This window comes from Nerophis lumbriciformis, linkage group LG06 (genome assembly GCF_033978685.3).
Source record: "Nerophis lumbriciformis linkage group LG06, RoL_Nlum_v2.1, whole genome shotgun sequence".
In the NCBI taxonomy this organism is placed as follows: Eukaryota; Metazoa; Chordata; class Actinopteri; order Syngnathiformes; family Syngnathidae; genus Nerophis; species Nerophis lumbriciformis.
The window spans coordinates 41,697,078-41,708,781 of record NC_084553.2 but is presented as its reverse complement, the minus strand read 5'-3'; the positions used below and the strand labels follow the sequence as shown (position 1 = coordinate 41,708,781).

General features: G+C 36.2%; 1 protein-coding gene across 1 annotated transcript; it reads right to left on the bottom strand.

The window, feature by feature from the left end:
* Nucleotides 1–1,080: 1,080 nt before the first annotated feature.
* Nucleotides 1,081–11,344, bottom strand: LOC133608212 (interferon regulatory factor 2-like). Its single transcript, XM_072913315.1, has 7 exons — nucleotides 11,255–11,344; nucleotides 7,373–7,472; nucleotides 3,603–3,839; nucleotides 1,426–1,536; nucleotides 1,309–1,346; nucleotides 1,138–1,231; nucleotides 1,081–1,085 (listed from the first exon to the last, which is right to left on the bottom strand). The coding sequence occupies exons 1-7, from the start codon at nucleotides 11,342–11,344 to the stop codon at nucleotides 1,081–1,083; spliced, it is 675 nt and encodes a 224-aa protein (XP_072769416.1).
* Nucleotides 11,345–11,704: the final 360 nt, after the last annotated feature.

Below are 11,704 nucleotides of genomic sequence, written 5' to 3'. Positions count from 1 at the left end.
TGTAATAATAATGTTTATGTTAACAATGTAATGTTGGTTACATTTGAATTAATTTAAGTTGGAAATTAAAGTTATAGTCTGTAATAATATTGATCTGTTTTCTGTATTGTAACAAATGTTATATCATTATACATTACAAACCTTTTTTTTTTTTTTTTTTTTTTTTTTTTTACAATTTTACAGTAAAAAAAAGAAGAAACAAATAGGCTGCTCAGATGCCAAAATTAAAAAATATTTTTTTCTATTTACTGTAATAGCCTATGCTGTAAAAAAAAACATTGTAAATTCTACAGGCGACTGAGCTGCCAGTCTACAGATTAAAAGGATGAAAAGAAATAATGATCAAATGCATAGGCAATTGTGTAATAATAAAATGCGGGGAATCCTATACATTTACATTAGTTTATCACTCACTGATACAAGCGGCCCTTTGAGGGCAGCCAGAACATTGATGTGGCCTGTGCGTCTGAGCTCGACGTAGATAAAAAGTGTCCGTCATTGAACAATATTGCGGTCTAATATAAACAAGTATCAAACAACTACAGTTGCATATTACTTACGGATACTAAGTCTCCGAGGTAGAAGCATAAAACGTATCCAATAACAAGCGTGTCCGCATCATCCAACTTACTACGTCATGAGCGGAACCTAATGATTTATTGTGGCCATTAGGTGTGGTCAGAACTCCAATACTCAAGGTTAATAGACACACTGAAAACCAAATAAATATCCCCCGGGAACTTCTGAACATTTCTCAAAAATCCTTCCTGTTTAATTCTGCCCAATATTTGCAATATTCATAACGTTTTTTAAATTTTTTTATATAGTGAACCATTCTTTAATGACGTGACAGTCATTATTGTGTGTAACAGAATTGAACACGACTACATACTCACGGACATATTGAACTTTAATACACCTCCACCCCTAAACAATGCACTTATTGATCATGTCAGCCATTGTGTGATATACACAGCAAATACCCTGAAAGACTGATTTGTCCTGATATCATTCATAAGGAATGTACTGGAATCTATTCCATTTGGACTGGTGGCCAGTTCCTCACATGTAGATCAGCATTCACACTTAAATGGAAGATTCATGTCATACAACACATAAATGGCAGAGGGGTCCTACCGTCCCAGTTGTCCCAGAGGAGGTGTGACCGCCATCCTCGCTGAACCCAAGTCAGGTCGCTGGTCAGGTCAGCACTGCTAAAGTGTTCCAGTAACTGCTGAAAACAAACAAACCAAAAAAAATTTTTATTTTTTTTGTGCCTTTTCGCTGCACAGGATGCTTCCACGATACCTCGGATCCAGCCTGGTCTTGGTCCTGCTCCCACGTGTCTGCGCAGGACAATACGGGTAAGACGCAAGCTGCACAATCATCACCGCAGAATCTGTAGAAGTGAAAATAACCTTTCACCTCGGGTTTGAATGCTCGGAGATGCATCGTCTGTGCAGGATGAAGTGGTGCTTGGAGGTTGCCATGGTTGCTGCTGCTCGCTGCTGCTCTCGGCCCGCTGACCCACTGACCCTGCAGGACAGGACAGGACAGGGCAGGCTGGATGGGGGTGAAGGTATGTCACATCCATTAGTACCAATATTGAATCATCTTTTGTAAAAGGGTTTAGAGGGGTGTGGTGTGGCACCAGCCAAAAAATGAACCATCACACCAGTGCTGTTCACGCCCTCTAGTGGTAAGGTAGAATATTACAGGAGGTGTAGACTTACCAATGTATTAAATCCTACAATAAATAGAAATAGTCTGTTCCCGCGTCAAACTATTAATATATGAAAAAAACTTTTGTACACTGTACAGGCAATTTTAAATGTGTTTTAATGGTTGTACATAAGTATGTACAATAAAACATTCACCAAATGTCGTACTCAGTTGCCTAGTGGTTGGATTGTCCGCCCTGAAATCGGTAGGTCGTGAGTTCAAACCCCAGCCGAGTCATACCAAAGTCTATAAAAATGTGACCCATTATCTCCCTGCTTGACACTCAGCATTAAGGGTTGGAATTGGGGGTTAAATCACCAAAAATTACTCCCGGGTGCCGCACCGCTGCTGCTCACTGCTCCTCTCACCTCCCAGGGGGTGAACAAGGTGATGGGTCGAATGCAGAGGACAAATTTCACCACACCTAGTGTGTGTGTGACAATCATTGCTACTTTAACCTGTACTAAGGAAGGTGGAAGATGAGCTTTGTACATGTATTTTTTAAACAAGTCTAAAAATATTAACTATTGCACATATTAAAACCATAAAACATAATATCATGACAGATGAGGAAGGTGTTTTTTGATTAAATATATGAATTAAAACGATTTTGCAAGTGTAAAAAAAAAGTTAAATTCCTCTTCATGTGACAATAACAAAACCACTTGTAACTTTATTGATGAATGAGGATCTAATGTGGTAAAAACAATAACATATTTTTGGAAAACAAACTGCTTTACAAATGTAAGAAGTTAACTATTGTTAATAATAAAGCAATGCAATTCAACATTAATGATGAATGAGGAAGGTGTGATTTAAAAAAAATATTTAAATGTTATTTCTTTAGATAGACTGCAATTCAAGTGTAAGAAAACATTAAACCACTGTTGATATTAAATACTAAAATACTGTCTTGACAAATACCATTTTTTGAAATGTAAAAACTGGATAAACAAAGATGTTTGTTAATTAAATTCAACACTTGTTTTAACCTAAATGATGACAGAAATAGTCAAATTGGTTTGCTTTTTTTTAGTTTTTTTTTTACATAAACTGCCTTGCAAGTCAAAAAACATTGTTAATTGGTGGTCATATTAAAACAATAAAAATGTTAATGGTGAAAGAGACAACGGAAAAACATGTAAATGCAAAAATGAACTAGTTTATTTTTAAACAATAACGCATTCTTTTTTAAACTTTAAGAATAAATGAGGAAAAAAAACAATAATTACATTTTGAAATTGTATTTTATTTTTTAACAAAACTGTCTAAGTGTATTAAACATATTTAATTATAGTGCTGATATTAAACAATAAAACACTATTTTTATCTTTAATGATGAATGAGGAAAATATCATCATTTATTTTTTAAATGGAGTTTATTTTTTAACAAACTCTCTCATAAGAAGTGAACTAGTTCTAATATCAAACAACAAAGCACTTTTTTTTTTAAAAAACCTTAATGATGAAGTTGTATTCATATCTTGTTTAATATAATAAATAGAATAACTTTTGTTTTTAACAAACTGTGTCATACGCGTATTTAAAGAAGTCAACTAGTTTAATATTGAACAATAAAACTTTTTTTTTTTTACTTTAATAATGAATGAGGAAGATGTCTTTTTTTTATTATTAATAAATAAAATAAACATAAGAATTTGAAAAAAACTAAGTGTGTTTTAAATAGTGTTAATATTAACAATCACATATTATTTGTAAACTTTATTGGCATTTTAATGACAAAATGTCTTGCAGGTGTAAAAAAAAACGTACCCACTAATATGATTACAAAAATATTTCCTATAATAATTTTGGGCAGGTTTCACGAGAGAACATACTGAAAGTTTCCAGAAAAGGCAAGTGTGGATAAGGAAGTTGACTTTTGTAGACATGAGTGCACATTAGCATCTTTCTTCCCCCTCTGGTGTGCGTGCAGTAGTCACCTTTCTTGCGTGCGTGTGCGATGGGAAGCATCTTATAGACTCTGAAGGCGTCGCTGCCGCTCTTCCTGCTGCGTTCACGCAGCTCACACACGTCAGGCAGAGAGTTCAAGGCACAGCGGAAGTTGGCCTTCCACGTCTTTGGATCTGCTTGGTGTTTGTCTGGATGGTATCGCCCTGAAGTGAAAGCACTCAATAGTATGCATACAGTGCACTATGGTCCAATTATTACCGATCAAAAGTAGGGATGGGTACCTTTTGACAATTGAACCGATACGGTACCATATCGTGGTACCTGGGATTCGTTACCAAATTACGGGACTCTTGCGTGTGTGAATAAACGTTAATAGTTGAACAATAAAATGTATTATTTCATTGTAACATTCAAAAATGAGCTGATTTTGATAACTGTGCTGTCCAGTATGCTTTGTTTTCTTATTACATTTCCGAGTCTCATTTGCAAGTATTATATACTAGACTTTGCATGCAGTTGCAATTCCAACACATTAAATGGCAGTTGTGTATAGGCTATGGTGTGTTAAGTAGTCTTTGCCATGCAGTTGAATCTAGTCATGTGTTGAGCCCTATAAAGTGCTTATAGCAGGGGTCCCCAAACTACAGCCTGCGGACCGAATAAGGCCCGCCAGCATCCCAAAATCCGCGGGAAATCCCAAGTAAAAAAAAGAATATATATATATATATATATATATATATATTTATCCATCCATCCATCCATCCATCTTCTTCCGCTTATCCGAGGTCGGGTCGCGGGGGCAGCAGCCTAAGCAGGGAAGCCCAGACTTCCCTCTCCCCAGCCACTTCGTCCAGCTCTTCCTGTGGGACCCCGAGGCGTTCCCAGGCCAGCCGGGAGACATAGTCTTCCCAACGTGTCCTGGGTCTTCCCCGCGGCCTCCTACCGGTCGGACGTGCCCTAAACACCTCCCTAGGGAGGCGTTCGGGTGGCATCCTGACCAGATGCCCGAACCACCTCATCTGGCTCCTCTCGATGTGGAGGAGCAGCGGCTTTACTTTGAGCTCCTCCCGGATGACAGAGCTTCTCACCCTATCTCTAAGGGAGAGCCCCGCCACCCGGCGGAGGAAACTCATTTCGGCCGCTTGTACCCGTGATCTTGTCCTTTCGGTCATAACCCAAAGCTCATGACCATAGGTGAGGATGGGAACGTAGATCGACCGGTAAATTGAGAGCTTTGCCTTCCGGCTCAGCTCCTTCTTCACCACAACGGATCGATACAGCGTCCGCATTACTGAAGACGCCGCACCGATCCGCCTGTCGATCTCACGATCCACTCTTCCTTCACTCGTGAACAAGATATATATATATATATATATATATATATATATATATATATATATATATATATATATATATATTTATATATTTTTTTAAATATTTTTATTTTTTTTAATCTGTCCTTTCTAATCCATTTTCTACCGCTTGTTACTCTCTGTGTCTTCTCGCCGCTCAGGCAAATCATATTGTCTAAAATTGCATATTCCCATCGATAACGTGACATCATCGGCAAGTGTGCGCTCTTTCAGTCAATTAGTGCGCGAGGAATATATATACAGTATGTATATATATATATATATATATATATATATATATATATATATATATATATATATATATATATATATATATATATATATATATATATATATACATATATATATATATATATATAAATACACACACACACACACACATATATATATATATATAAAAATATACATATACATGTGTGTATGTGCATATATATATATATATATATATATATACAGTATATATATACATTTATGTATGTATGTATATATATATATATATATATATATATATATATATCCATCCATCCATCCATTTTCTACCGCTTGTCCCTTTTTCAGGGTTGCGGGGGGTGCTGTAGCCTATCTCAGCTGCATTCAGGTGGAAGGCGGTGTACACCCTGGACAAGTCGCCACCTCATCGCAGGGCCCGGCCCCTGGCCAAATTGTTTTAACCCAATGCGGCCCCTGAGGCAAAAAGTTTGGGGACCCCTGGCTTATACTGTGAGTATTGTACTTATTACACACCGGCTGTTTGAATGTAAAGTGCATTTTAGTTTTAGTTTGCATTTGGAGGTGCTGAAATCGCCATGTAAAATCGCTAATGCTAATCAGTAGCATCTCTGTGGCAAATCCAATGGAAAGTAGCATCAACCTAAAAGTTGAGCTTTTTAAGTGTTTTCTATCAGGCATACTTGCTTTGTTGGCATTGGAAATTGTTACATTAAATTACAATCTGGCTGAGGCAGCTCTGAGTGGTGCTTGAGAGCTTGTTTCCTTGCCAAGTGTTTAGACGTGACGTCACGAGCAACAAAGGTATTGAAATATGACACCAGTGGATCAATACCTGGTAGTACCGACGGAATTTGGTTAGTGCTTTTGAAAGTACTGAATTCAGTACCCATCTCTAATTAAAATGAGAATGATTCTATCTTTAAAGGCAACATTTTTGATAAAACTCTTGTATTGTATTTCTTTATATCGTTCAGGTGTGCTGAATGTTTTGGTTTGAGCGTTGCTTTCAGTGCAACATGACCGTCCGCAAGCACTTTGATAGCGACCAAAGCTTCGCCATTAGCAAAGCGTGACCACTGGGATCATTTTTCTAAACTACACTGCTCACGACATGCCAGGAAACACAATCCTTATGTCACAGAAGGATGCATTTTACAGGAAATGTAGGTTTGGATGGGGAAATTTGGAAAACGATGAAACGAATACTACTATATACATGACAATTTATAGGATTTTTTAGGCTTTTTTTTGTAAGGTTTAGAAATTTAAAAAATCCTGCAACATATATTTTGCTGGTTTATTTTTGATGATCTCTTATTTCAAGTCCATTCCAATTCCAACTCTATTTGTAGAGCACTTAAAAAATAACCAGTGGACGAAATTGTACAGAATAATGAATAATGTACATAACAAATAACACATTTAGCAACTTACCACTTGATTATTGTAAATTGCCAAAAAATATTTAATTTAAATTTCCTACGACATTATATTTACAGTGCATCCGGAATGTATTCACAGCGCTGTACTTTTTCTACATTGTTTTGATACAGCCTTATTCCAAAATGGAATAAACTTAATTTTGTCCTCAAAATTCTACAGACAATACCCTATAGTGACAATGTGAAAAGCTTTTTAATAAAATTAAACGAGAAAAAAAAAAAAATCACATGTACCTAATTATTCAAAACATTTGCTCAATACTTTGTTGAAGTGAAGTGCTGTGAATATTTCCTGGATGCATACTCTATATACTCTGTAGTAGAAATGTGTGTTTTGCATTACAGGGCTATATTTCACCCCTAAATGTGTGACTCTGACAAAGAAATAGACCAAAAACAAAATGTCCACTGCAGAGGTGGCTTGTTTACAGGAGAATATACCAGTAAATATTTGATGTTACGTGCAAAAGGTGATAAATATAGTTGCTCTTGTTCTCACACTGTGATCACACAAAGACTAATTGTCATGTCTTGGTAAAATGAATTAAATGGTGTTCTCTCTCTCTGCTTTTGTCCATATCCTGTTAGAGCAGTATGGTTTTTATCAAGGTGTTTGAGCTCATTATGAGGACAACCTGTCCAGCTGCAATACGGACCAATGAGTTAGGAACCCCAGCATGTTTACCGCACCTGTGTGCATGGCCCAGTTCCTGAAGAGAGTGGCGTCTCGGTCGATACTCCAGCTGTGACGAGCTGCGTGTTTCCACGGGATTTGGAAAACTTTCTCTGACTGAAGAAAGAAATGAAAGGGGGGGGTAAAAAGGCTACATCACTATTATTGTTATTGTTTCACTACTGAAAGGCCATTGACCAGACATCAATGCACATTCAATTTAATTGAATTTGTTATATTTACGTAAAACATATGTAAAGCCTCTTTTGCGCAGCACTTTCTGTAAATTCTTCTGCACAATACATTTAATTTAATTCGAATCAATTTAATGTATTTCAATTTTATTTTATTTTATTGTATTTTATCTATACAGTTAAATTTATTTTATAAATAAATAAAGTATGTTTTGCACATCACTCACTGTATATTCAGTGGCACAATACATTTAATTTAATACATATAGTTACTGTTCATTCAAACATAATGACCTTTTGCACAGTACTCACTGAATATCCATCTGCACAATGCATTTAATTTAATTTAATTCAGTTTAATTCAATTGTTACGGTTGCATTTCACATCAATAAGGCTTCCTTTACACATAACTTACTGTGTATTCATCTACACCAGGGGTCCCCAAACTTTTTGACTCAGGGGCCGCATTGGGTTAAAAAAATTTGGCCGGGGCCAGGCGATACATATATATATATATATATATATATATATATATATATATATATATATATATATATATATATATATATATATATATATATATATATATATATATATATATATATATATATATATACCGTATTTTTCGGACTATAAGTCGCAGTTTTTTTCATAGTTTGGCCGGGCTCCAGTGCGACTTATATATGTTTTTTTCCTTCTTTATTATGCATTTTCCGCAGGTGCGACTTATACTCCGGTGCGACTTATACTCCGAAAAATACGGTATACGATGATGTCACGTTATCGATGGGAAAATGCATTTTTAGACAATAGGATTTGCCTGAACGGCTACGAGACACCGAGAGTAACAAGCGGTAGAAAATGGATTAGAAATGACCGATTTAAAAAATAATAATTAAAAATTAAAAAAACTTGGGACTTCCCACGGGCCGGATTTTGGACGCTGTCGGGCCGGATCCGGGCCGTAGTTTGGGCACCCCTGATCTACACCATTGATTCTCAAACTGTGGTAGGCAAAGTGGTGTATAAAGAGAGTATGGCCAACTAAAAAACAGGCGCCATGACTGCTACCAAGGACCTGTGTGGCTGTGCTCGGATGCATGCAATTGTTGTCATTTTGACGTTAGTTTTTCTGACGAAATAAACCAAAATAATACGTCTGTATATGGTTCTAAACATACTCCAGCTCATAAACTTACAATAAAACGTGCCTTTATTTCGTGAAAGTATAATTTTGCAGCCGTATTTGACGCATTCATTCCTGCAGGGTTTAGTAACCAGCAGGTACTCTAACACGCACCTGACAGTGCAATAAATATATAAGAAATACACAGAACGACCAAAAAAATAACTTATAACCCTCATTTTGCCAAAATCTTCATTAGCTTTGGATCAACAATCACAGACAAATAATGACTTTTGTGTGAAGTATGTCAACTGTGGTGTCGGCCTCCAATGTATATGTAGTCACTGCATGTATCACTCATTATGTTTTCTTTTTTCTAACATGATAAGTGAATACGAGTACTTTTGTACTTAAATCCCCATATTTCTGCAGAATAACTCAGATACGGTAACACTGGCGAGCGGTAGAGAATATGAAGTGATTTTTGGTCCAGAACATATTTTGCTTTATTCATTATTGACGTTTTTCTTGCCACTTTATGATGTATATTTTTTTTATGAGTTTTCCAGCATTTTTCCATCTATTATTACACCCAAAATTTGGTTTCTTTTACTCTTTCAATGTCCATATTTGTATTTGTCTTTGACTTTCTTTTCTATTGTTACCGAATTGCATTCTTTTAGTTTTACTGAGATTCAAAGAGTCTCTTTAATTATTAATTTCTTCTGTTATTTGTATTATCTTCTGTGTTCTCTCCTGAACAAAACACAGACGTTGTGTCATGTGTTTACCTGGCACAAGACGCTGTAATCGGTGGCTCTACAGTGTTGTTCACGAACCTTCACTTCCCATACTTGTCTTCTTTTCAGGTTGTGGGGAAAGGGATGTTAAAATTTTCCACAATTTTTACGGCTGGAGCAGCTCAATGCTGCACAACAGGGCATTTTTACACATCGAAAAACTAACAAGGAAGCGCGGCAAACACATAGCATCAGCTCAAAGTTGGTAGCAGTAATGGCGCCCTCTAGTCACGTGAGTACCTTTTCACCAACCATTGAGGATATTGCATGAACCGAGTTGGCAATTAGCTTTTTGTACACAACTCTGCCAATAGTGGTACGCAGGTTCCATCTAGTGGTGCGCCAAAGAATAACTTCATAAAATTACATTCTTTTAATTGCCTATATTCAAACACAGTGTTACTGTTCAAACTGCGTGTAATGTTACAGTGGCCAAAACTAGGGATGTCCGATAATGGCTTTTTGCCGATATCCGATATTCCGATATTGTCCAACTCTGTAATTACCGATACCGATATCAACCGATACCGATATCAACCGATACCGATATCAACCGATATATAGAGTCGTGGAATTAACACATTATTATGCCTAATTTGGACAACCAGGTATGGTGAAGATAAGGTACTTTAAAAAAAAATGTATATAATAAAATAAGATAAATAAATTAAAAACATTTTCTTGAATAAAAAAGAAAGTAAAACAATATAAAAACAGTTACATAGAAACTAGTAATTAATGAAAATGAGTAAAATTAACTGTTAAAGGTTAGTACTATTAGTGGACCAGCAGCACGCACAATCATGTGTGCTTACGGACTGTATCCCTTGCAGACTGTATTGATATATATTGATATATAATGTAGGAACCAGAATATTAATAACAGAAAGAAACAACCCTTTTGTGTGAATGAGTGTGAATGAGTGTAAATGGGGGAGGGAGGTTTTTTGGGTTTGTGCGCTAATTGTAAGTGTGTCTTGTGTTTTTTATGTTGATTTAAAAAAAATAAATAACCGATAATAAAAAAAACGATACCGATAATTTCCAATATTACATTTTAACGCATCTCTAGCCAAAACTAATAAATATACAGTACATGTTAAATAAAACCTCCGCTTTGTTTTTAATGAATACGTAGACCTACTAGGCTACTGTATTTTAAGGTTGGTCATTATGGTGGTACTTGGACAGCAAGGTTGTTTTTTTTGAGTTTGAGAACCACTGATCTACACGACACATTCAATTCAATTTAATTAATACTGTAGTTACGTTTACATGAAAAAAATATTAACACATCTTTTGCAATAATTACCTGCACAATGCATTTAATTTACTTAAATTTTTCGTTCATATTAAAAAACCAATAAGGCATCATTTGTGCAGCACTTGCTGTATATTCATCTGCACAATAAATGTAATGTAACGCAGTTTAATTTTTACAGTGCATTTACATACATAATAAATAAAGCTTGCGTTTTGTTATGCATCTGCACAATTATTTTTTTTTACATTTACATAAAAATGTAATGTAAAAGCGAATGTAATTATTATTATTACAAGAGCCTTTTAAAGATAATAATGCTCACATTTGATTGACACTTGTGACACAGGTATTCATTTTATGCTCCATGACAAGGTCCAAATATTGGAAGATGCTGTGAACCTTTGCAGCCACACAAAATAAACACCACGTCTTATTATAACGAATATTTGACACAGCTCTTGTATTGGTTTAAACTGTGCAGGTGTCCTTAATGTTCTGGCCGGTGAGCGTCTACCTGGTCCAGCCAGCGAACTCCGGGATATTTCCCAGACTGGATCTGCTCCTCCAGCCACCTCCTCAGCCTGAGGCGCCCGGCTGGTCGCATGCTTCGGTCCAAGGCTTCAGGTGTGTGGCTGCATGTACAGTACAGGTGTATGTACTGTAGAGGTGTCAGCATTACACTTCATTTTTTAACATCCCTCCTATAATCAGCCAATCAGAGGCCTTCTCCGCCCCTATCAAGCATCCACTTTACTGGCTACTCTAATTACAGGAAGTGTTGCACAGCCTTCTTAAAACAACTTAAAAAGACAGGCTTGTGATGAAGAAAACATATGACCAGTACAAGTTGACATGTCCGTGTTATGAACACATGTATTTTTATGGACGTTTCAGTGAAGTAGTGAGGAAGCACGACAGCACCTATTGCGCAACAGTTCAATTGTTGCTGACGCTTCACTTTGTT

Bases quoted from the DNA above. Each gene is read 5' to 3' on its own strand.
- LOC133608212 (XM_072913315.1), bottom strand. From the start codon at position 11,344: ATGCGACCAGCCGGGCGCCTCAGGCTGAGGAGGTGGCTGGAGGAGCAG. The intron at 1,537-3,602 runs GTCAACTTCCTT...CCTGTCCTGCAG, and splicing joins GTGCACTCATGTCTACAAAA to GGTCAGTGGGTCAGCGGGCC. The intron at 1,347-1,425 runs GTGAAAGGTTAT...TGTCCTGCGCAG, and splicing joins TCCGAGCATTCAAACCCGAG to ACACGTGGGAGCAGGACCAA.